Source organism: Eleutherodactylus coqui, chromosome 3 (assembly GCF_035609145.1).
Source record: "Eleutherodactylus coqui strain aEleCoq1 chromosome 3, aEleCoq1.hap1, whole genome shotgun sequence".
NCBI classification, from domain to species: Eukaryota; Metazoa; Chordata; class Amphibia; order Anura; family Eleutherodactylidae; genus Eleutherodactylus; species Eleutherodactylus coqui.
In genome coordinates, this window is record NC_089839.1 from 3,516,679 (window position 1) to 3,543,609 (window position 26,931).

General features: G+C 46.7%; 1 protein-coding gene across 1 annotated transcript in view; it reads right to left on the minus strand.

Annotated features, from left to right (window-relative positions):
• PTPN14 (protein tyrosine phosphatase non-receptor type 14) overlaps window positions 1-26,931 on the minus strand; it is a 100,994-nt gene that overhangs the window by 15,799 nt on the left and 58,264 nt on the right. Inside the window, exons 10-16 of the mRNA XM_066595064.1 lie at window positions 21,248-21,330; window positions 20,658-20,715; window positions 19,595-19,661; window positions 15,272-16,746; window positions 5,298-5,441; window positions 3,721-3,939; window positions 3,116-3,244 (exon numbers count right to left, since the gene is read on the minus strand). Coding sequence (XP_066451161.1) covers window positions 3,116-3,244; window positions 3,721-3,939; window positions 5,298-5,441; window positions 15,272-16,746; window positions 19,595-19,661; window positions 20,658-20,715; window positions 21,248-21,330 — 2,175 coding nt within the window. The remainder of the gene's footprint in view (window positions 1-3,115; window positions 3,245-3,720; window positions 3,940-5,297; window positions 5,442-15,271; window positions 16,747-19,594; window positions 19,662-20,657; window positions 20,716-21,247; window positions 21,331-26,931) is intronic.

A 26,931-nucleotide genomic window follows, 5' to 3' on the forward strand; every position in this document is an offset into this window, starting at 1 on the left:
CACTATACTATATACACGGGTATATCACACTATACTATATACACGGGTATATCACACTATAATATATACACGGGTATATCACACTATACTATATACACGGGTATATCACACTATACTATATACACGGGTGTATCACACTATACTATATACACGGGTGTATCACACTATACTATATACACGGGTATATCACACTATACTATATACACGGGTATATCACACTATACTATATACACGGGTGTATCACACAATACTATATACACGGGTGTATCACATTATACTATATACACGGGTGTATCGCATTATACTATATACACAGGTATATCATACTATATTATATACACACGGGTATATCACACTATACTATATACACGGGTATATCACACTATACTATATACACTGGTATATCACACTATACTATATACATGGGTGTATCGCATTATATATACACGCAGTTATATCACACTATACTATATACACGGGTATATCACATTATATTATATACACATGGGTATATCACACTATACTATATACACGGGTATATCACACTATACTATATACACGGGTATATCACACTATACTATATACATGGGTGTATCGCACTATACTATATACACGGGTGTATCACATTATATATACACGCAGTTATATCACACTATACTATATACACGGGTATATCACACTATACTATATACACGGGTGTATCACACTATACTATATACACGGGTGTATCACATTATACTATATACACGGGTGTATCACATTATACTATATACACGGGTGTATCACATTATACTATATACACGGGTGTATCGCATTATACTATATACACGGGTGTATCGCATTATACTATATACACGGGTGTATCGCATTATACTATATACACAGGTATATCATACTATATTATATACACACGGGTATATCACACTATACTATATACACGGGTATATCACACTATACTATATACACTGGTATATCACACTATACTATATACATGGGTGTATCGCATTATATATACACGCAGTTATATCACACTATACTATATACACGGGTATATCACATTATATTATATACACGGGTATATCACACTATACTATATACACGGGTATATCACACTATACTATATACACGGGTATATCACACTATACTATATACATGGGTGTATCGCACTATACTATATACACGGGTGTATCGCATTATATATACACGCAGTTATATCACACTATACTATATACACGGGTATATCATATTATATTATATACACCTGGGTATATCACATTATATTATATACACATGGGTATATCACACTATACTATATACATGGGTATATCACACTATACTATATACACGGGTGTATCGCATTATATATACACGCAGTTATATCACACTATACTATATACACGGGTGTATCGCACTATACTATATACATGGGTGTATCGCATTATATATACACGCAGTTATATCACACTATACTATATACACGGGTATATCATATTATATTATATACACATGGGTATATCACATTATATTATATACACATGGGTATATCACACTATACTATATACATGGGTATATCACACTATACTATATACACGGGTGTATCGCACTATACTATATACACGGGTGTATCACATTATATATACACGCAGTTATATCACACTATACTATATACACGGGTATATCACACTATACTATATACACGGGTGTATCACACTATACTATATACACGGGTGTATCACATTATACTATATACACGGGTGTATCGCATTATACTATATACACAAGTATATCATACTATATTATATACACACGGGTATATCACACTATACTATATACACGGGTATATCACACTATACTATATACACTGGTATATCACACTATACTATATACATGGGTGTATCGCATTATATATACACGCAGTTATATCACACTATACTATATACACGGGTATATCACACTATACTATATACACGGGTATATCACACTATACTATATACACGGGTGTATCACACTATACTATATACACGGGTGTATCGCACTATACTATATACATGGGTGTATCGCATTATATATACACGCAGTTATATCACACTATACTATATACACGGGTGTATCGCACTATACTATATACATGGGTGTATCGCATTATATATACACGCAGTTATATCACACTATACTATATACATGGGTATATCACACTATACTATATACACGGGTATATCACACTATACTATATACATGGGTGTATCGCATTATATATACACGCAGTTATATCACACTATACTATATACACGGGTATATCACACTATACTATATACACGGGTATATCACACTATACTATATACATGGGTGTATCGCATTATATATACACGCAGTTATATCACACTATACTATATACACGGGTATATCACACTATACTATATACACGGGTATATCACACTATACTATATACATGGGTATATCACACTATACTATATACATGGGTGTATCGCATTATATATACACGCAGTTATATCACACTATATTATATACACACGCAGTTATATCACACTATACTATATACACGGGTATATCACACTATACTATATACATGGGTATATCACACTATACTATATACATGGGTGTATCGCATTATATATACACACAGTTATATCACACTATACTATATACACGGGTATATCACACTATACTATATACACGGGTATATCACACTATACTATACACACGGGTATATCACACTATACTATATACACGGGTATATCACACTATACTATATACACGGGTATATCACACTATACTATATACATGGGTGTATCGCATTATATATACACACACGCAGTTATATCACACTATATTATATATACACGGGTATATCACACTATACTATATACACGGGTGTATCACCTGGTATTAGACCGCCTACTACATTATAAATAGAAATGAAAATTAAAACTTACATTCTAAACATTTTTCTTAATTTAGGCATTTTTAATAAATATCCGCCGATCGCACAAACTACATAAAGCACAATATGCGACGCCAGATTACTGGGATGTGTAAAGGCTTTATAGAGTCATTCCAGGATTGGGCTCGGTCGTGAAGGGGTTAATGTACCTACCTCATCTGCCATCACCATAGCGATCACATTTATGCCCTGTTCCCATACCATCTGCCAGAAGTCCGGAAACGTGTGAGGTAGGGGGCCCTGGGTCGCTATATAATGCCATTCCTTGTCACCGACGACGACCTGCATAACACAAGGCGACAATCATCAACACGAACAGACGGGACCACCGCTCACCAACACCCCAATATGAGCGTCTGCCACGCAGGACCCCAACGCATCGCAGCGTGAGCGAGTCACTACGAGGGACTGCGGGACAGCAACGCATTACCACTTATCAGACCCAGACGCCATTGTCTAACGCCCAGTTGCCATGGGACCCATCGGACCTCCATGATTACTTGTGTGAACCCTTTAAATGCTGCAATCAACATGGACCATGTAAGGGGTTAACAGCAAGGATCAACGCTCCCAGCGATCCCTGCTGTTGGTCACAGCCGGCTCAGGATCAGCCTCGGGGGCCGCACCATCCATAAGACGTAAATGTACATTCGCAGGAACTGCATCTCAGCCAGGATATACATTCACGCCCGGGGCAGGAGGGGTTAACCCTAGTAGGGCGCCTCTAGTGTGCGACAAGCAATGAGGCGGTAAGTCACCTTAATGTGCGAGGCGTTGATGTAACCGGCTGGGTTGTCTTTGGTGGGCACCAGCTCCACCCGGTTCTCTTCGTAGGGGATATCCTCTCGCACACGATTGCGCTCCATGTTTTCTGGTAACGTTGCCGTGGTGAAGACGCCGTCCGCCTTCCTCTTTGGAATTTGCTCGTACTCCGTGAACACCATCCCGTCGTCCAGCTTCCTCCGTAAGGTCTTACACTGCAGGGTATGAAGAAGCCAAATAGTGATTGGTCAGTCTGAGGATGCATTGGCAGCCATATTGGTTGTCACCCAGTAACCGCTAAAAGCAATGGCTAAAAGAGGAAATTTGACAACTCCTCAAGGACATTTGCTGGTTAAAGGGGGTGTCCAGTTGTAAACTATTGATGGTCTAGTCTCAGGATGGGATATCAATTGCAGATTGGCAGGGGTCTGGTGCCATGGACCCCTGCCAATCAGCTGTTCTTTGACCCGATACACTTGTGATTGAGCCGATTTCAAGACAGCTCTATTCACACTGCAGTGGCCAGGATGGGTATTGCAGGTCAAGTTCATCTTGAAATGACTGGTAGTTTGTTCTGCAATACCAGTTGTGGCCACTGCAGTGGGAGTAGAGCTGTCGACTTCCTGCAGGAATCAGCTCAGTCCTCAGGTGCACCGGCCCAGACAACAGCTGATCAGCAGGGGGGCATGGCCACAGACCCTCGCCAATCTACTGATGATAGCCTATCCTGAGACTAGACCATCAATAGTCATTAATAGTTGACAACCCCTTTAATATCCTCATCAGGCTTACAGTCTTTGGGATGGCAGGCCATGAATGCTTGTTGGATGGGGATGACTTATGGGACCTCCACCGATCAGCACACCCAGGGGGCTGCAGTGATCCCGTGAGTAATGCATCCCCTTCATTGTACGTTTGCACATGTCCATATGGTCCTACGAGTGATTACAAGGGGCTCTCACAACCGGCAGCAGGACACGGAGGGGAAATGTCATTCCAGTAGTCCGTGCGACTAACAGCAGGCGGCCGCGGGCTCACCAGACCCCTCTGTAGACTGCAGGGACATTACTTTTCAGGGGCCTAAAGAAGGCAGCAATCACTTTGTGGGGGCAAAGAGGTGGCATTACTGTACAGAGAGGTCTTAGACATCGAGCCTTAGAAGCCCCTGGCCCTCGAGCGCTCAGTTTGGGGGCCAACCGTTACCAACAGCGCTGTGAAGTTTGAAGAGGCGCGAATGGAACAACGTATCAAGACGCAAGCACATCAAGCCAACCCTTGTCAGGACCGTCTTCCACTAAGAAACCGAAGTCCCCGCTGCGAAAGAACCTGCGGATCAAGAATGGGTCTCTGTAGTAAATCCCTGACCACTACTCTGTCTTTGGAGCCAACAAGCTGAGGGCAGAGATGGGGCACAGAGGCCTGGAGGGCATAACCCGGACCACTCTCCTAGGTCACCATGTTTTTTGGGCTTCTCCACCTAATGAGAAACAGAAGACGCCATCTTAGTGGCGAACGAGGCCCCGCGGCTCCGTGCTCCCGGACGCATACAATGAGACCATCAGCGTTATCTCACCCGCTCGTCCGCTGGCACCATCTCAGACTCATCCTGCCGGTCTTCGGGCACAGGAATTCTGGAAACAGAGAGCCCATTCAGCGCTGCCAACATCAAGGGTCTCTTCTGGGCCTCCAGCGCCGCCATCTCCTGCTTTTGTAGATTCTATTGGCAAGAAAAGACAAGTTTTCATCTTGGCCAGCCGTGCCAGCCGTGCCAGCAGATACTGGAATGTGTTTAATCTTACAACCAACAACACTGAAAGAGAAGCGCAGCCGACGACTAAATGACACGTAGAAGGCGGACGGAAGCGCACATATTTATTGCATGTTCACACTCTCCACATACAGGGCATTGGACTGACTGTTGGGTGCTCACATGACTGGCACTTAAGATCAATCAGAGGCAAGTAATTGGCGGGTCAGAAGTCATGAACCATCCATATATAGCGGAGATGAAAGGGACCGCCCAGAGTTAGAGAAAACAGTCTTCCTTTTCTAGAAACAGCGCCACTCCTGTCCATGGGCCGGGTCTGGTATTGCAGCACCCATAACTGTTCAAAAAAGACCCCTTTTCCAAATCCAGGAAACCCCTTTAAATTCATTTCCATTACCTTTTTGTGAGGTATCAGTTAAATGGGCACCATTACAGTCCATGGGTAACGAATGCCACTGCTAGCCATCTGTTTAAGGAAGGCTGGAACAGCATCTCTTTAATGGGCACATCATGAAAAGCTCATGATGTATTGGTTTAACCACATAAGGACCAAGCACCATAAATTTACAGTGCTTGGTCCGGGGCTTTAATCCCAGCTGATGGTAAAAATATGGCGTGGGATTAAAGCTCCTGCAATGTAGCAGCAGCAGGTTGGGTCCTCGGCTGTCCATCAGGGACCAAAGGAGAAGGCAGAACGGTTTTAGCTGTTTCTACCACGTTTCTCTGACAATAAGCCCTACCCCAAAAATAAGCCCTAGCTATACTACAAGAAAAAAAGCATTACTCACCTGGCATCTGGGTCTCTCGCACTGGTCACCGGCGCACTGGCAGGCTTCCGTGCAGTCCTCAACGCTGAAGGAGCATCTCTTGCTGGTAAATGGCCTTGAATACCGCACATCCAGGAAGCGAGTGCTCTGATTGGTTCAGGAGCGCTTCCTCAGCCAATCGGAGTCGGCGCTCGATGAAGCAGTCACAGCCATTTAATAATGTCATTCAGTGTTGAGGACTACACGGTAGACTTCCACAGCACCGGAAACACTGCCTGCTAGGTGAGTATAAGACACCCCCTGAAAATAAGACCCTGTGCCTCTTTTGAGGTAAAAATTAATATAAGCCAGGGTCTTAATTTCAGGGAAACAATACCTACTCTCTTTCTGACTGAATAGCACTCAATAAGTGCTATGTAGTGAATAGAGAAAACAGAAATGTCACTTCTGCTATTCGACCCGGCGATTACGTGATTGCCGTGTGCCCCCTGTCACAGCAGAGCTACAGGGTCTTAGCAGATCCAGATCAGTTCTGTTAATGACCACTGTCACTACAGGGGGATGTGTTTCCTGTAATGGAGACTCCTATGGATGCCCCAGCTCCATAAGTGTAAAGTTAAAAAAAAAACAGAAAACATGTGAATGACCCCCAGAGACTTTATATGACGTCAGGGGGACACAGATGGTAAAAAAATAGTTATAAAAATAAGCTAAGAGAATCAAAGGCCGGACAGACATCTGTCTGGGATAATTTAGTGATCCTGCACTGAGCAGGGGGTTGGACCAGATGACTCTGAAGGACCCGATGACCCTTCCAACTCTACCATTCTATGATATAAATAAAAAAAGAAAACGACCCACCATCGACACCAACATAAACCGCCACTAGAGAAAAACTATTACATAGTGAGAATAACTGAGACCTGGTAGGATGAAAGCTGTGATTGGGCGGTGAACGTACAGGGTTACAGTCTGTTCAGAAGGATTCATAAAAACCGGTAAGAAGGAGGGGCTTGTGTTTATGTAAAATCCTGTTTAAAGCCCACATTATGGGAGGATATATGGGAGGGAGATGAAGATTTGGAGTCTCTGTGGGTAGAAATACATGAAGGGAAATACAACTATAAAATCCTCCTAGTGGTTTTCTATAGACACCAAATATAACAGAAGCCACTGAACATTTATTACTGAGGCAAAAAGAAGCAGCAGCAAATCTCAATGAGGTCATTATTATGGGGGGCTTTAACTATCCGGATATAAACTGGGAAGCCGAAGCCTGCGGATCTCATAGGTAACAACTTCCTGTCAATTACTAAACATAATTAACAAGCTTTTACAGGACCTGACTAGAGGGGCGGCCATTGTGGACTTCATACTAACCAACAGACCTGACAGAATAACAGGGGTGCAGGTTGGGGGCACCGGGGAAAGAGTGACCAGAATATAATACATTTCAACGGAATCTTATCAGGGAGCTACGAAAAGTTCCATCAGCTCAGAGACGCCCTGTACCTTACAGACTGGGACAACGTCCTCAGAAATAAGAGTACGGAAAATAATGGGAAATGTTTAAAAATATTCTAATTACTTCCTGTGAGCGGCTCATACCTTACAGGAATAAAAGGGCTAGGAATAGGAGGAAACCAACGTGGGGCAATAAAGATGTAAAGGGGCAATAGACAGCAAAAAGAAAGTGTTTAAACTACTGAAACAAGAAGGCAGCGAAGATCTAAAAACCTATAAGGGAAAAATAAATAATTGTGTAAAAAGTGTTGGCTCTTTAATAAATAATGTAGGAGAAATGGCAGAGGCTGATGAGGAGAAAACAAATCTATTAAATAGCTTTTTCACCAGTGTAGTCAGAGAGGAAAATGAAATGTCAGATGAGATGCAAAGTGATAAAGTAAACTCTCCACTAAATGTCAGCAGTCTAAGCCAGGAAGAAGTGCAGAACCGCCTTAAAGAGAATAAATTAGACACATCGCCGGGTCCCGATGGCAGACACTCCGGGTTTTAAAGGAATTAAGTATTGTCATACAAAGACCCTTGTTTTTAATCTTTAAGGACTCTATAGTGACGGGGTCTGTTCCACTGGATTGGCGCATAATCAATGTGGTGCCGATATTCAAAAAGTGAACCAAGAAACTACAAGCCAGTAGGTCTTACTTCTATTATGGGTAAAATGTTTGAGGGGTTTCTAAGAGATGCCGTCCTGGAGGAACTCAAGGAAAATAGGTGTCTAACTCAGTATCAGTGGGTTTATGAAAGATCGCTCCCTTCACACCAACCTGATCGGCTCTTATAAGGAGGAAAGTTCTAGTCTGGACCGAGGAGTCACTGGATCTTGTGGATCTGGACTTTTCCAAAGCCCTTGATCCTGTGCCGCATAAAGGGTTGGCATATAACATGAGAATGCTGGGTCTGGGGGAGAATGTGTGTAAGGGAGTAAGTAAGTGGTCAGTGATAGGAAACAAGGGGGGGGGGGTTATAAATGGTACATACTGTGAAGGGGTCACTGTTACTATTGGGGTACCACAGGGGGCAGTACTAGTGACGTCACCATTACTATTGGGGTACCACAGGGGGCAGTACTGGGCCCTATTATTTCATATATTAATGACCTGGTAGAAGGATTGTGCCTTAAAATATCAATATTTGCAGATGATACAAAACCATGTAAAGTAATTAACACAAGGAGATTGTAAGAGGATCTGGATAAGTTGGCGACAGAAAAGTGTCGGATGAGGTGTAACCCTGATAAATGTAATGTTCTGCACATGGGCAGGAAATCCATGTCACCATTACACACTAAATGGGAAACCACTGGGGACACCGACAGGGAGAAGGACCTGGGGGGGTTATAACTGTAAGCTTAACTGGAGCACCCAGTGTCAGGCAGCTCCTGCCAAGGGAATTAAGGGGCATCAGAAGAGATCTAGGGGCAAATGACGAGGACATTGTTCTTCCTCTTTACAAGTCACTGGTCAGACCACACATGGGATATTGTGGACAGTTTTGGGAACAGCTGAGGGGCAACATAATACCTATGTATAATATATCAGGAGTCAATACAGAGATCTCTCCCATTATCCATTATACCCAGGACTGTAACAAGGGGGCGCACTAAAAACTATGTATAATGTATCAGGGGTCAATGCAGAGATCTCCCCCATTATCTATTATACCCAGGACTGTAACAAGGGAGCGCTCTAATAACTATCTATAGATATATCAGGGGTCAGTACAGAGATCTCTCCCATCATCTATTATACCCAGGACTGTAACAAGGGGGCGCTCTAATAACTATGTATAATATATCAGGGGTCAGTACAGAGATCTCTCCCATCATCTATTATACCCAGGACTGTAACAAGCAGGCGCTCTAATAACTATGTATAGATATATCAGGGGACAGTACAGAGATCTCTCCCATCATCTATTATACCCCAGGACTGTAACAAGGGGGCACTCTAATAACTATGTATAGATATATCAGGGTTCAGTACAGAGATCTCTCCTATCATCTATTATACCCAGGACTGTAACAAGGGGGCGCTCTAATAACTATCTATAGATATATCAGGGGTCAGTACAGAGATCTCTCTCATCATCTATTAATCCCAGGTCTGTAACAAGGGGGCACTCTAATAACTATGTATAATATATCAGGGGTCAGTACAGAGATCTCTCTCATCATCTATTATACCCAGGACTGTAACAAGCAGGCGCTCTAATAACTATGTATAGATATATCAGGGGTCAGTACAGAGATCTCTTCCATCATCTATTATACCCCAGGACTGTAACAAGGGGGCGCTCTAATAACTATGTATAGATATATCAGGGTTCAGTACAGAGATCTCTCCGATCATCTATTATACCCAGGACTGTAACAAGGGGGCGCTCTAATAACTATGTATAGATATATCAGGGGTCTGTGCAGAGATCTCTCCCATCATCTATTATACCCAGGACGGTAACAAGGGGGCTCTCTAATAACTATATCTAGATATATCAGGGGTCAGTATAGAGATCTCCTACATCATCTATTATACCCAGGACTGTAACAAGGGGGTGCTCTAATAACTATGTATAGATATATCAGGGGTCAGTGCAGAGATCTCTCCCATCATCTATTATACCCAGGACTGTAACAAGGGGGCGCTCTAATAACTATGTATAGATATATCAGGGATCAGTACAGAGATCTCTTCCATCATCTATTATACCCCAGGACTGTAACAAGGGGGCGCTCTAATAACTATGTATAGATATATCAGGGGTCAGTACAGAGATCTATGCCATCATCTATTATACCCAGGACTGTAACAAGGGGGCGCTCTAATAACTATGTATAATATATCAGGGGTCAATACAGAGATCTCTCCCATCATCTATTATACCAGGACTGTAACAAGGGGGCGCTCTAATAACTATGTATAATATATCAGGGGTCAGTACAGAGATCTCTCCCATCATCTATTATACCCAGGACTGTAACAAGGGGGCGCTCTAATAACTATGTATAGATATATCAGGGGTCAGTGCAGAGATCTCTCCCATCATCTATTATACCAGGACTGTAACAAGGGGGCGCTCTAATAACTATGTATAATATATCAGGGGTCAGTACAGAGATCTCTCTAATCATCTATTATACCCCAGGACTGTAACAAGGGGGCGCTCTAATAACTATGTATAATATATCAGGGGTTAGTACAGAGATCTCTCCCATCATCTATTATACCCAGGACTGTAACAAGGGGGCTCTCTAATAACTATGTAGAGATCTGTCAGGGGTCAGTACAGAGATCTCCTCCATCATCTATTATACCCAGGACTGTAACAAGGGGGCGTTCTAATAACTATGTATAATATATCAGGGTTCAGTACAGAGATCTCTGCCATCATCTATTATACTCAGGACTATAACAAGGGGGCGCTCTAATAACTATGTATAATATATCAGGGGTCAGTACAGAGATCTCTCTCATCATCTATTATACCCAGGACTGTAACAAGCAGGCGCTCTAATAACTATGTATAGATATATCAGGGGTCAGTACAGAGATCTCTCTCATCATCTATTATACCCAGGACTGTAACAAGCAGGCGCTCTAATAACTATGTATAGATATATCAGGGGTCAGTACAGAGATCTCTCCGATCATCTATTATACCCAGGACTGTAACAAGGGGGCGCTCTAATAACTATGTATAGATATATCAGGGGTCTGTGCAGAGATCTCTCCCATCATCTATTATACCCAGGACGGTAACAAGGGGGCTCTCTAATAACTATATCTAGATATATCAGGGGTCAGTATAGAGATCTCCTACATCATCTATTATACCCAGGACTGTAACAAGGGGGTGCTCTAATAACTATGTATAGATATATCAGGGGTCAGTGCAGAGATCTCTCCCATCATCTATTATACCCAGGACTGTAACAAGGGGGCGCTCTAATTACTATGTATAGATATATCAGGGATCAGTACAGAGATCTCTTCCATCATCTATTATACCCCAGGACTGTAACAAGGGGGCGCTCTAATAACTATGTATAGATATATCAGGGGTCAGTACAGAGATCTATGCCATCATCTATTATACCCAGGACTGTAACAAGGGGGCGCTCTAATAACTATGTATAATATATCAGGGGTCAATACAGAGATCTCTCCCATCATCTATTATACCAGGACTGTAACAAGGGGGCGCTCTAATAACTATGTATAATATATCAGGGGTCAGTACAGAGATCTCTCCCATCATCTATTATACCCAGGACTGTAACAAGGGGGCGCTCTAATAACTATGTATAGATATATCAGGGGTCAGTGCAGAGATCTCTCCCATCATCTATTATACCAGGACTGTAACAAGGGGGCGCTCTAATAACTATGTATAATATATCAGGGGTCAGTACAGAGATCTCTCTAATCATCTATTATACCCCAGGACTGTAACAAGGGGGCGCTCTAATAACTATGTATAATATATCAGGGGTTAGTACAGAGATCTCTCCCATCATCTATTATACCCAGGACTGTAACAAGGGGGCTCTCTAATAACTATGTAGAGATCTGTCAGGGGTCAGTACAGAGATCTCCTCCATCATCTATTATACCCAGGACTGTAACAAGGGGGCGTTCTAATAACTATGTATAATATATCAGGGTTCAGTACAGAGATCTCTGCCATCATCTATTATACTCAGGACTATAACAAGGGGGCGCTCTAATAACTATGTATAATATATCAGGGGTCAGTACAGAGATCTCTCTCATCATCTATTATACCCAGGACTGTAACAAGCAGGCGCTCTAATAACTATGTATAGATATATCAGGGGTCAGTACAGAGATCTCTCTCATCATCTATTATACCCAGGACTGTAACAAGCAGGCGCTCTAATAACTATGTATAGATATATCAGGGGTCAGTACAGAGATCTCTTCCATCATCTATTATACCCCAGGACTGTAACAAGGGGGCGCTCTAATAACTATGCATAGATATATCAGGGGTCAGTACAGAGATCTATGCCATCATCTATTATACCCAGGACTGTAACAAGGGGGCGCTCTAATAACTATGTATAATATATCAGAGGTCAGTACAGAGATCTCTCCATCATTATTATACCCAGGACTGTAACAAGGGGGCGCTCTAATAACTATGTGTAGATATATCAGGAGTCAGTACGGAGATCTCTCCATCATCTATTATACCCAGGACTGTAACAAGGGGGCACTCTAATAACTATGTATAATATATCAGGGGTCAGTACAGAGATCTCTCTCATCATCTATTATACCCAGGGCTGTAACAAGCAGGCGCTCTAATACCTGTATGTAGATATATCAGGGGTCAGTACAGAGATCTCTCCCATCATCTATTATACCCAGGACTGTAACAAGGGGGTGCTCTAATAACTATGTATAGTATATCAGGGGTCAGTACAGAGATCTCTCCCATCATCTATTATACCCAGGACTGTAACAAGGGGGCACTCTAATAACTATGTATAATATATCAGGGGACAGTACAGAGATCTCTCCCATCATCTATTATACCCAGGACTGTAACAAGGGGGCGCTCTAATAACTATGTATAATATATCACAGGTCAGAACAGAGATCTCTCCCATCATCTGTTAAACTCAGGACTGTAACAAGGGGGCGCTCTAATAACTATGTATAGATATATCAGGGGTCAGTACAGAGATCTCCCCCATCATCTATTATACCCAGGACTGTAACAAGGGGGCGCTTTCTAAGTCTAGAGGAAAGAAGGTTTCTACACTGAGGACGCGGTGACGGTGATACGATATAAGAGTATAAGAGGTTTTGGACGTCTTTCTTGAGTGTTACAATGTTACATGTTATATCACTCATTACTCAGGAGGGTCGGTGATCGGGGGATTATTCTGATTGCCAGATTGGAGTCGGGAAGGAATGTTTTCCCTTAAATAGAGAAAATTGTCTTCTACCTCACTGGGGTTTATTACTTCCTCTGGATCAACATTGGGGGGTAACAGGCTGAACTGGATGGACATGGTCTTTGTTCGGCCCTGCATCCTATGTTACTATATGGCCCTGCACTCAGAGACCTTACAAATTCTACATCACAATGGCCAAAACAAAATTAGTTACCCATTCCCATACTTTATTAAACATACTCATTTTAAAAATAAACTGTAAATTTAAAAAAACCTTTTTTTTCTTAAAATTTTAACTCCAAATAAAACGGAAAAAAAAAGAAAATTCAGGGAATAAAAACATTAAGAATCGCCTTAAATGTCATAAAGAAGAAATGCAGCAAAAATACCTTTGGTAGCGGAGAAAAAAAAAAAATAGAGCCATAAAGCCACCACATGGGTAAAATCCCTAAAAAAGTGCCTGGTCTTGTCACTGCACACTGTATAGTCACTGGACCCCAGTGGATAGAAGGGTCCACTATTCCATACTTTGCTGAAGTTAACCGCCAGGGGAAGGTCATTCTCTTGGCCTCTGAAGTCCTATGGACACAGCTATGTACGGCAGCAGCTTTCCCAGCGTATTTGCTAAACAAAGACATGATATTTACAGCTGCCAGCAGGGGAAGGAAATAATATAGTTCCCAGTAATTTCCCCAGTCAATCTCCTTCCCCTACTGGCAACTGACTAGAGAACGTACTGGCAGCTGTAAATCTAGACCCCAGTAAGTTACCCACTCAACATCCTTCACCTGCTGGAATCTGTCAATATAGTCCTCAGTAAATCCCCTAGTTAATCTCCTTCCCTTACTGGCGACTGATGAGTGACTTTACTGCTGGCTGTAAATATAGTCCCAGGTAAATTCCCTAGTGACTATCCTTCCCCCAATGGTGGCTGTAAACACTATCCCTGATAAGTTGCCTAGTCAATCTCCTTCCCCTGCTGGCAACAGAGTAGTAAACTTACTGGGAACTATATTTGCAGTTGCTAGTAGGAGATTGAAGAGTCTGACTAGAGAATTTACCAGGGACTATATTTATAGCCACCAGCAGGGGAAGGAGACTAACTAGGTAATTTACTAGTGAGTATATTTACAGCTGCCAGCAGAGTAAGGAAATTGTAAATATTATCCCCAGAAAGTTCCCTAATCAATCTGCTTCCCCTACTGGCAACTGACTAGGGAACATACTGCGGACTGCATTTACAGCTGCCAAAGGGGGAGGAGACTGATGGAGAGGGGGAAGGGAAGGAGGGCAGTAAAAGACATACACCGCATGGAAAGGGTTTGAGGGTTTTAGGCCGAAAGGTAAACCCAGGCACAACAGCAGAGCCTAGTGGTGGGGAAACCCAGAAAAAAAAGACAAAAAAGTAAATCTTCTTGGTCAAAACAGTGAAGAATAGTTAAAAAGAGCAGCTTTTTGGACTTTTTATACGATCCTGATTCTAGGCATAACACTTTTAAGCTTTAGTTTACCTAAAACCAGAAAACCCTTCAAGAAACCCATTCCATCATTCTGTTTACACTCACTCTCATCAAGATTTCTCGCTCAACGATGGCATCCTCCGTAGAGAACATCTCCGACACCGGCCTTTCCTTCACTGGTTCTTTCCTGACCCTTTCCTTTACACTGGTGAGATCCGGTTCTGAGATCGAAGGCCCCAGGGAGGTTCCATTTATCGGTGTTGGGTCATTTCTGGAGATGCAGAGAGTCTGGGATGGCCGGGAACTCATGGCCTTGGCTCTCGCTATGGCAGCGGATATGCAGGATGGATCGTGTCTTAAGGCTCCGTTGCTGACACTTTTTCTTGGCCCTGGATATTCTGGGGGTGGTTTATTTGGTATGCGAGCCAAGGCTGCCTGCAGCTGGGCACTATAGGGAACTCCCTGCACAAATGAAGTGTGAGGCACAGGTTTGTGGGAGTCTTCTTCCTCCTCGCTCTCACTACTGTGGATCAGCATGGTGGCATCGGAGATGGTCTTCTTATGATGGTACATCGGAAGCTGCTGGACCTCGTGGGCCTTCTGCATGGAGTCTTCAGTGGGGATCTGATCTCTTAAAGTATTCCTCCGAGGTAATGGAGCAGCCAGTGACTTTAAGGTCATAGCTTCCATCCCACGAACCATGTGGCTCATAACTTCAAAACTGTGGCGCTTGTTAATAACTGGGTGGTGTTTATGAGTTTTCAGTGGCTCGCTGACCTCCTGAAAAGACTGGTGAATGACAGGAGAGCTATCTTCATGATAAGTTCTCACCGACTGCTGAACTTTTCTGGCTACTAGATCAGGGCTACTACTGCTAACACGTTTATGTCTATGACTTGCCAGGTCCGGAGTGCTACTGGCAGGTCGAGGTGGTGGGTAAGGAGGTGGAGGCCTAGACACGAAGTTTCTAAACATGTGTGCAGCACTAAAAGTCTGTGGTGGCACGTTGGCCAACTCTGGAGTGCTGACGGTATGGGATATCGACTTCTTATTGGTAGGTTTCGTAGTTGACTGGCCAGATGCCATTTGCTCAGGTTGGTTAACGGGCTTGTTACCACCAAAATGAGGTTGAGTAGCATAAGGTGCCTGAGACACCATGTACAGAGCTTCAGGCTGACTGTACACCAGGTTTTCCCGATGCCGGTAGGCGTGTGTATTCCCAATATTGAGGTTTCGTAGAGACTGGCTCTGGCAGTCCTGGGGGTGAATACTTCTGTTCATTTGCTTCATGACAGTCTCGTAGTCCGGTGTCTGCCGGTAGGAAGGTACAATGATGGCACTATGTCTGCATTTGGGGATGTAGTCCAACCTCATGATGTCATTGCCGGTGATGCTGAGGTTGGAGGACATGGGAGATGCCTGGATGAAGGTCTGAGAATGGTTCAGGGAGGTCATACTTTGAGCACTTGAGACGCTGCCGTTCGGCACAGTACCGTTCACGAGATTATAATCAATGTATCTGTCCAAGCTGTTCTGGGATCGGAAGTTAAAGGTATCCTCGCCCACATGAAAGATGCTGTCTAGAAAGGAAATTATAATTAATAATGGAAACGGATCGGCAATACATTGGTTCATTTAGACTACTGCAATTATACCAGCAACCTGAAGGCAGAGATGTCCGTCCCGCGCACCACAACCACTGCGGCACATCACTTCTACAAACCGAGGACCTCACTGTCAAGCGGAAAACTTACCGATCCAAAGGGGTTCTCCCATCTAGACAGCAAAGTGAAGTTGCCTGGGCTGTTTGCTGAAAGTCTATCATGTGTCTCACAGAGAGAATGCAGCTTACAGCAGCGGCATGGAGTTTATCACTCCACCGTTCATCCACCTCTCCTCCAGTCAATAGAGATGGTCATGTAATCGGCACCAGTGACATTTAGACACCTTTGACAATTTGCCCAACCACAGACGGCGGAGTGATACACTCAATGCCACAACTACATGATGTATTTTCTTCATGAGACTATTTAGTACCTAAAGGCATCTATATACACTATGTTAAGAAAAATATTGGCCCCCCACTGATCCTGTGCAGTCAGGTAATATGTGAGCATTAGGTATAAGTGAGAGGATCACACAGGAGATCCCAGTACAGAAACCATCAGATGTCACCAGGTGTAAAGCTGACAACGGGGTCTGGTAGGGGGATGTCACCAGGTGTAGAGCTGACAACAGGGTCTGGTGGTGGGATGTCACCAGATGTAGAGCTGACAACAGAGTCTGGCGGGGGGATGTCACCAGGTCTGGAGCTGACAACGGGGTCTGGTGGAGGGATGTCACCAGGTGTAGAGCTGACAACAGAGTCTGGTGGTGGGATGTCACCAGATGTAGAGCTGACAACAGAGTCTGGCGGGGGGATGTCACCAGGTGTAGAGCTGACAATGGGGTCTGGTGGAGGGATGTCACCAGGTGTAGAGCTGACAACAGAGTCTGGCGGGGGGATGTCACCAGGTGTAGAGCTGACAACAGAGTCTGGTGGTGGGATGTCACCAGATGTAGAGCTGACAACAGAGTCTGGCGGGGGGATGTCACCAGGTGTAGAGCTGACAATGGGGTCTGGTGGGGGGATGTCACCAGGTATAGAGCTGACAATGGGGTCTGGTGGAGGGATGTCACCAGGTGTAGAGCTGACAACGGGGTCTGGTGGGGGGATGTCAGCAGGTGTAGAGCTGACAACGGGGTCTGGTGGTGGGATGTCGCCAGGTGTAGAGCTGACAACAGGGTCTGGTGGGGGGGGGTGTCACCAGGTGTAGAGCTGACAATGGGGTATGGTGGTGGGATGTCACACGGTGTAGAACTGACAACCGGGTCTGGTGCGGGGATGTCACCAGGTGTAGAGCTGACAACGGGGTCTGGTGGTGGGATGTCACCAACCAATCAGTATGGACATCGCAGCTTCTGGACCTTCCAGAGTCCACTGTTGGCCATATTATTAGGAGATGGAAGCCATTCGGTGTGTGCAGTACCGCCACGTTCAGAGAGACCTCGTAAACTGACAGAGTGTGGACAGAACGAGCTGTGAAGACATCACACACATCGTCTGCCCTCACTCAGGGGGTCTCACAGGCCATTGGAACATCCATTAGCACCAGAACCCTTCGTAGGGAACGGCATGTGAAGGGTTACCATGGATGAGCGGCTGCACACATCACAACAGTGAATGCACAGCGGCTCCTGTGATGGGGATTGGAGCGACGGATTATAAGTTAGTGGGAGCAAGTGTTGTGAATGAATCACAGTACACCATCTTCCGATTGGATGGCAGCAGTTGGGTGTGCCGGTTGTCTGGAGAGCGGTTTCTACGTGACTGCATCATCCCAACAGTGAGGTTTGGAGGAGGTTCCGTTATGGTGGTGGTGGTGGGGGGTTCTGCTGGGAAGAACGAGGGCCGGTGGTTATAGTGAAGTCCACCCTCACCACCAACGGGCACAGAGACATCCTGGACAATGTGGCATCACCTGCCCTGTGGTAAAACTCTGGTACAGCTCCGTGTCTCAACCAACATGACCGAGTGCCATGTCATACGGCATGCAGTGTGGGGAGCAGAACGTCTGCAGACTTCATTGGCCCAAAGTCCAGATCTCAATCCCTTTGAGTATCTTTAGCACGAACGAGAACGCTGTATCTGTGCGCCCAACACACCCATCATCGCCCCATCACTATCTGAGGCTCCTCCAGGAATGGAGGCAAATCCCTCCACACATCTATGGGAATCCGGTGGGAAGCCGACGCACAGGGGACTGCAGTCATTGAGAACAAAAGTGGCGAACACCAGATGGAAAATTGGGATAACATCCAATTTCACCCCAATACTTCTATCAACATAGTGTACATAGACATCCGCTGACAATAAACAGGCCGGATGACTAATGTGTTTTGGGCAGTTGAACTTTCCCAGATGATGTTGAGTGAAAGAAGGATGGGAGATGTGGAATTTCAATGCCTGATCTTTCTGTTTCCTGGGAGATAAGCTCCCGCTAAAGTTGTCCGACTGTGGATTACGTCCCTAAACACGAATGCTGAGCGGCACAACCAAGTGTATGGGGAAACCGATGGAAAGAACTGCTAGACAAGAGACTGTTCATCCGATAGTTGTGTATGGGGCCTCTACCTTAGGAGATCAGCGCTTATTGCCAGACGGAGCTCAATGCAACCGTTCACTTATACCGCCATTATGCTCTTCTAGGACATCTGGGACGAGGTCGTCCGAACACAACAACCCATTTAAAGCAATTTATATTGGACCATCTGTAAGGTGCCGACTGAAGCTGAACCACCGGCACAACCCCATCACAAGCTGAACAGGGATGGATAAGGTCATTGCAGTTTTAAAAAATGTCCACACGTCACGGAGACCGAACCTACCTTCAGATATGAAAGCATCGCCGCCCTGCAGGTGCCTTGGAGGCAATACCGATGACTGTGGCCGTGACTAGTTGCATGGAAAAGGTAGGAAAAACAATGAATTAACTTAAAATTCTCATATTTTGACAGCTCTAGTTGACATTATGGACATCCTCTAGAATTAGTCATCTGCCATACATCAGCATCCTGGCCCTTAAAGGGGTATTCCAGGCTTTTACTATTAATGACATAACCTCAGGATATGTCATCAATAGTTGATTTCTGAGATCCACCTCTTGGGATCCCCGCCGATCAGCTGATCCTCCGGCCTGCGACAATGCAGCGGAGCTGGATGTAGTCATTGGAGGTCCGGACCAGAAGTGCGCCAGACGGCTTCACTCCCACTGAAATCAACGGGAAAACTCCTCCTCATGGAGGTCAGAGCAGGAAGTGTAAGTATCAGGAGGCATCGCTGCCGCTGACTTCAATGGGAATGAAGCCTCCTTACACTTCCAGCCCTGACCACTGCGGAAGACGTCTGACGCGAGCCAAACGATCAGCTGAGGCTCGAGAAGATGGCTCAGCAATAGTAAAAGTCCGGAATACCCCTTTAATGAGTTTATGAATAATGGATGTGTAAACTGCCTCTTACTGAGGTCATGAAACGCCCCAAAAGATGGAAACTACTGTTCGACGTAGTCAAGCTCCTTCCCAGCAGTGGAGCCATCACAGCTTTACATCACCTCTGAGAGCTACAGTGCAAAGAGGCTGTACTGGATGCAGCTGTAGTGACCGGCCCTTTATTAGATCCCCAAGCCCTTTATTAGAGCCCCAGACCTTTATTAGAGCCCCCGGCCCTTTATTAGAGCCCCCGGCCCTCTCATGATTGGTGCTTCCCTGTATGGAGACTCTCCAGCAATAATAAGGTAGGCAGGCAGGTAGGGCAATCAGGGAGACTCAAATCATTCATTGGCTTTAGCTTGTCCAACTGAAGACCCTTCTCATAAGTGTAACACTCAGGAGCAAAGTAACTGGACGCTCTCCTGTTCATTTCCATCTTACCCCCCTTTAGGCAGGCACATACCATGGAGGATCTTCCCCAGGTGGAATGTCGTCGCACGGTTGGCGGTGTATTGTGGGGTCTGTTAAACACAAGTAAATGAAAGGTTACAATAAATAATAGCGCCCTCATTCTACGCCAAAACTTCTATCCTCTTCAAGTCAATGCGATTGAGCTGCTATAATAGAGCCCAGAGGCCGGGGCGCTCGCCCTAGGACCACAGCGTCTTCAAACTGATCGGTGGGGACCTGAGCTGTGGACCCCCCACTGATGGGAACTGAGTCCTGGAAAACCCCTTTAAGAAATAACTTAGAGAGGCGAGTGAGATCCCCCTCAGCCAACCAGCCATGAGGGAAGTGGAGATTAGAAGACATCCCCGGATCTCCGAGCCCCCCTTATGACCACAAACCCCTCTTAGACCTTGTAGAAGAGACGTCCCATGGGCTCAGTGATGGCAGCGATGCAACTACTGGTGGGCGTCACATGTTCTGTACAGATGAGGGGGGGGATCGGTCATCTCGGGGGGCCCACAGGACCGCCCTAGGTACATTCATTCACTAGGGCCTCTTAGGTGAGCGTCCCCTGTAACACTACAAGTCCCAGCCGCCACTTACTCCGTGCAGATCTTATGGTCCTTGTAGAACTTCATCCGAGTAGCAAACAGCCGGGAAATGTATTTGCTGTTCTCGATGTCGTCCTGTTGGAAAGTAATAAACATCATCAGAGCGGCGGCGTTTACCTGGAGCGCCGCAACACAGTCCTGAGGGGCGCGTTCATGCGTCGCGCAAACGCTGCAGGTTTGTGGCAGGTTTCCACACCAGGGTCCGCACTGCGGAAGCGCATTACTTACCTCCGGAGCCGCGGATATAGTCACGGTCTATGGTGCAGATTTGTTGCAGTTTTAACACGTTTCCGTGGTTAAACCGCAGCAACATAAATCAGAGTCGCCGTATGTCCGCGGATTTTCTATGCCTGCAGGACAGATTTCCACAACAGTAAAAAATCTGCAGCGTTTTTTTCTGCTACCTGTGAAAGGGAATCGGTCATCAGGTTTTACCATCCGGCCCACGATAAACCTTCATGAGCACGGCTGCTGAGATCGCCGTCCGCTCTGTACTCTGCGCCGCGGCACCTTCATGAGCGCGGCTGGTGAGATCGCCGTCCGCTCTGTACTCTGCGCCACGGCACCTTCATGAGCGCGGCTGGTGAGATCGCCGTCCGCTTTGTACTCTGCGCCGCGGCATCATTACAAGTGCGGCTGGTGAGATCGCCGTCCGCTCTGTACTCTGTGCCGCGGCACATGCATGAGCGCGGCTGGTGAGATCGCCGTCCGCTCTGTACTCTGTGCCGCGGCACATGCATGAGCGCGGCTGGTGAGATCGCCGTCCGCTTTGTACTCTGCGCCGCGGCATCATTACAAGTGCGGCTGGTGAGATTGCCGTCTGCTCTGTACTCTGCGCCGCGGCACCTTCATGAGCGCGGCTGCTGAAATCGCCGTCCGCTCTGTACTCTGCGCCGCTCACATGCATGAGCGCGGCTGCTGAGATCGCCGTCCGCTCTGTACTCTGCGCCGCGGCACCTTCATGAGCGCGGCTGCTGAGATCGCCGTCCGCTTTCTACTCTGCGCCGCGGCATCATTACAAGTGCGGCTGGTGAGATTGCCGTCCGCTCTGTACTCTGCGCCGCGGCACCTTCATGAGCGCGGCTGGTGAGATCGCCGTCCGCTCTATACTCTGCGCCGCGGCACATGCATGAGCGCGGCTGCTGAGATCGCCGTTCGCTCTGTACTCTGCGCCGCGGCACATGCATGAGCGCGGCTGCTGACATCGCCGTTCGCTCTGTACTCTGTGCCGCGGCACCTTCATGAGCGCGGCTGCTGAGATCGCCGTCCGCTTTCTACTCTGCGCCGCGGCATCATTACAAGTGCGGCTGGTGAGATCGCCGTCCGCTCTGTACTCTGCACCACGGCACATTCATGAGCGCGGCTGCTGGGATCGCTGTCCGCTCTGTACTCTGCGCCGCGGCACCTTCATGAGCGCGGCTGGTGAGATCGCCGTCCGCTCTGTACTCTGCGCCGCGGCACCTTCATGAGCGCGGCTGGTGAGATCGCCGTCCGCTCTGTACTCGGCGCCGCGGCACCTTTATTATCTGCTTTGAAGGTTTCCTGCACTTTATGCTAATGAGCTAAAAAGAGACTTGCAGTAAAGAGTCGGCCGGCCGCCCGTTTGGTTTGGCGTGCATACGCTTCTTCACTTTAATTCAGGCGCCGTAACGCACCCTGCAAGCGCCCGCGCACCCCAGCTCTCCCTTACTTGCTGAGACTTCAGTGGTGTGCGGCATATGCATCTAGAGGATCAATACTCCTAATGCGTCTGAGGTCAGGTGACTGCGGGAGTAAGGATCCTCAAGGTGCATGCGCCGTGCGCCGCTCAGATCTCAGCGGGTACGGGAGAGCTGAAGTGCGCAGGCGGGCGGGGCTTGTTACAGCGCCAGCGCGGGATTGCAGCGAACAGAAATCAGTCCATATGCCAATCAAGCACAGGACGGCGCGGCGGGAGAAATCTGAGCTTCTCCAACTCATTCCCTCCAAAAGATTGTGAAGGTCCCGGGGAACAGAGTGCAGGACCGGACAGCGAGGAGGGAGTCTCCTCAGCCGTGCGGATCGAGGTTCATCGCGGACCGGATGACGGGTTCCCTTTAATCTCATTCACTTTGACAGTCAACTTTATTGCTGCGGAAAATCCACAGCGTTTCCACAAGGAGTGAGCGGCCCGGAACTGCAGTCCGCCGAGAGAAGCGCGCAGCCCGCCGAGAGAAGCGCGCAGCCCGCCGAGAGAAGCGCGCAGCCCGCCGAGAGAAGCCCGCAGCCCGCCGAGAGAAGCCCGCAGCCCGCCGAGAGAAGCGCGCAGCCCGCCGAGAGAAGCGCGCAGCCCGCCGAGAGAGATCCGACGGCACTAAGAAAATTGTGGTTTTCCCCATCAAACAATTGTGGAGCACTTTTCCAGCCGAGCAGAAGAGCAGTGAAGGGGCTGCAAGGAGGAAGCAGCGGCCCTTAACTCTCAGGATCAGTGACAGCCCCAGAAGGCGGAGACTGACCAATCAGAGAGTGACACATCCTAGTGGTACGACATCCCATGAGAAGATGGGAAGAACTCTGCAAAGGGGCAACAATGTATGTACACAGTGACTCCACCAGCAGAATAGTGAGCGCAGCTCTGGAGTATAATACAGGATGTAACTCAGGATCAGTACAGGATAAGTAATGTATGTACACTGTGACTCCACCAGCAGAATAGTGAGTGCAGCTCTGGAGTATAATACAGGATGTAACTCAGGGTCAGTACAGAATAAGTAATGTATGTACAGTGACTCCACCAGCAGAATAGTGAGTGCAGCTCTGGAGTATAATACAGGATGTAACTCAGGATCAGTACAGGATAAGTAATGTATGTACACAGTGACTCCACCAGCAGAATAGTGAGTGCAGCTCTGGGGTATAATACAGGATGTAACTCAGGATCAGTACAGGATAAGTAATGTATGTACACAGTGACTCCACCAGCAGAATAGTGAGTGCAGCTCCGGAGTATAATACAGGATGTAACTCAGGATCAGTACAGGATAAGTAATGTATGTACACAGTGACTCCACCAGCAGAATAGTGAGTGCAGCTCTGGGGTATAATACAGGATGTAACTCAGGATCAGTACAGGATAAGTAATGTATGTACACAGTGACTCAACCAGCAGAATAGTGAACGCAGCTCTGGAGTATAATACAGGATGTAACTCAGCATCAGTACAGGATAAGTAATGTATGTACACAGTGACTCCACCAGCAGAATAGTGAGTGCAGCTCTGGGGTATAATACAGAATGTAACTCAGGATCAGTACAGGATAAGTAATGTATGTACACAGTGACTCCACCAGCAGAATAGTGAGTGCAGCTCCGGAGTATAATACAGGATGTAACTCAGGATCAGTACAGGATAAGTAATGTATATACACAGTGACTCCACCAGCAGAATAGTGAGTGCATCTCAGGAGTATAATACAGGATGTAACTCAGGATCAGTACAGGATAAGTAATGTATGTACACAGTGACTCCATCAGCAGATTAGTGAGTGCAGCTCTGCAGTATAATACAGGATGTAACTCAGGAGCAGTACAGGATAAGTAATGTATGTACACAGTGACTCCACCAGCAGAATAGTGAGTGCAGCTCTGGAGTATAATACAGGATGTAACTCAGGATCAGTACAGGATAAGTAATGTATGTACACAGTGACTCCACCAGCAGAATAGTGAGTGCAGCTCTGGAGTATAATACAGGATGTAACTCAGGATCAGTACAGGATAAGTAATGTATGTACACAGTGACTCCACCAGCAGAATAGTGAGTGCAGCTCGGGAGTAGGTTGGTTGTTGGAGAGCTCTGCTGGAACCAGGGTGTGGTCAGGAGTCCCAGGTGAAGATCTAGCTGGGATCCCAGGAAGAGTGCACTTTCTTGGGTGCGTGTTTGAAATGGAGTCCCGCACCTCCTCCCTCCGATCTCGGTCGGAGGGAGGGAGGGCAGTGATGGCGGTGGCATCAGCGACAGCAGCAACAACAACATCTTCGCTACAGGTGCCAGAGAAGCCAGCAGCAAAGAGGAGACTAGAAGCTACAAGCAGCACGGTAAGGAGAGCGGGTTCTGGTCGTGGCTGCAGTGACGCGGCCCGGTTTGCCAGCGCGGCCACGATGGACATTGCAGCAGGTGAGGCTGTCACCCGCAGTCAGGCCCGTAAGATTAAAAGTGAGCCACAGACAGACAAAACTGTCCAAATGGAGTGATAGACGGGAGGAGGAATCTGTGATAGACCTGGCCTCCAGGCTGGCAAAGCACATGCAGGACTATGAGACTGCAGGCAAGAGGATTGTCCTGCAGAAGGGAAAACTGAGATCTGCTAGGCTCATGAAAGAGGAGAAGAAGTCCAAGGAGGATAAAGCAATAGCCAGGAGGGCAATAAGAGACTGCAGAGACTGCATCAATATGTGGAGAGAGGTGAGAGAGAAAATCTTAGAGGAGAGTGGCCCCTTTAAGTAGAAACTTCTCAATGATGATCGGTTTGCAAAAATGGCGGCAGGGCGCAGTGACCACGTGGAAACCGATACATCCAGCGATGGTGAGAGCTCGGATGAAGAGCAGTATGAGGATGTGCAGGAGAGTATGGGGGAGCAGCCTGTGTGCTCTGGTGAGCAATCACTGACCCAGAGCAGCACCACAAGTGCCAGAAGTCTCCAGCCTGAGGAGGTAGAACTGCCACCAACATCGGAGGAGTCTGAGGTGGACGGGAGAAGGAAAACAGGAGCACTACAGGTGCAGAAGACCCTACAGCTGGAAGCCCCTCCTGATATGGGGGGCTTTTTATTCGGCAATGATTTGCCAGAGAAGGACTCTGTGGTCCGTAAAAGGCAGAAAAAGAAACCAGTGAAGGTGCAGGAGAGGTTGGTTTTTGTGTCGGTCCCTGAGAGCGCTGGTCCAGCTGAAAAGTCGGATCAGGGCTCTGACCCCAAGAACCCCCCTAACTCAGGCTCTGAGGTGGGCCAGGAGCGGGGCGTTGGGAAGAAAAGGGCCGAGCTGGTCAGACCCCCTGTCCCTGTGTTAGTTGGTAATCAGGACAGAGAGGTCAGAAAGAATGGCGCAGGAAAGGCCAGTACAGCTGGAGGTGACCGAGGTGATGGCAAGGAGAGCGGCAGCGGTGCCACTGGCAAGGAGAGTGGCAGCGGTGCCACAAGCAACATTGCAACCGCGGCCTGTGATGCGGAGGGGGCTCCTGGACAAGTAGGATCTCAGGCTTCCAGCGATGCAGAGGCCAAAAAGAAAAAAGGGAAAAACAAGAATAAGAATAAAAACAAAACTGATGAGGTCCTACCATCTACCTCCAGAAAGGCCAAGACCCAAAGTCCAGATCCAGCTAAAGGAGTGAATGTGAGAGAGAATGCTGGTGATGGGAGAGAGGATGCTGGGGGTGCTGGTTGTGCCTCTGCTACATCAGGCAACAGTGATGCCACACAAGTGGATGCTGGTTTGGGTGGAGGTTTAAGGGAGGGTAATGTAGTAAGGGATAGTAATGCAGTAAGGCAAGAGGGGTTACGGGTTCCAGTCACCCCTCCAGCGGCGACAACACCTGGTAGGAGTTATGCCAGTGTCGCCGCTGGAGGGAGTGGGTCCTCCTTGTCTCCGTCTCCAGGCTCTAGAGAGGGCGTTTTGCAACAGCGCCTCCTGGAGGCTTTACGGAAGGGGGACAGTACAGA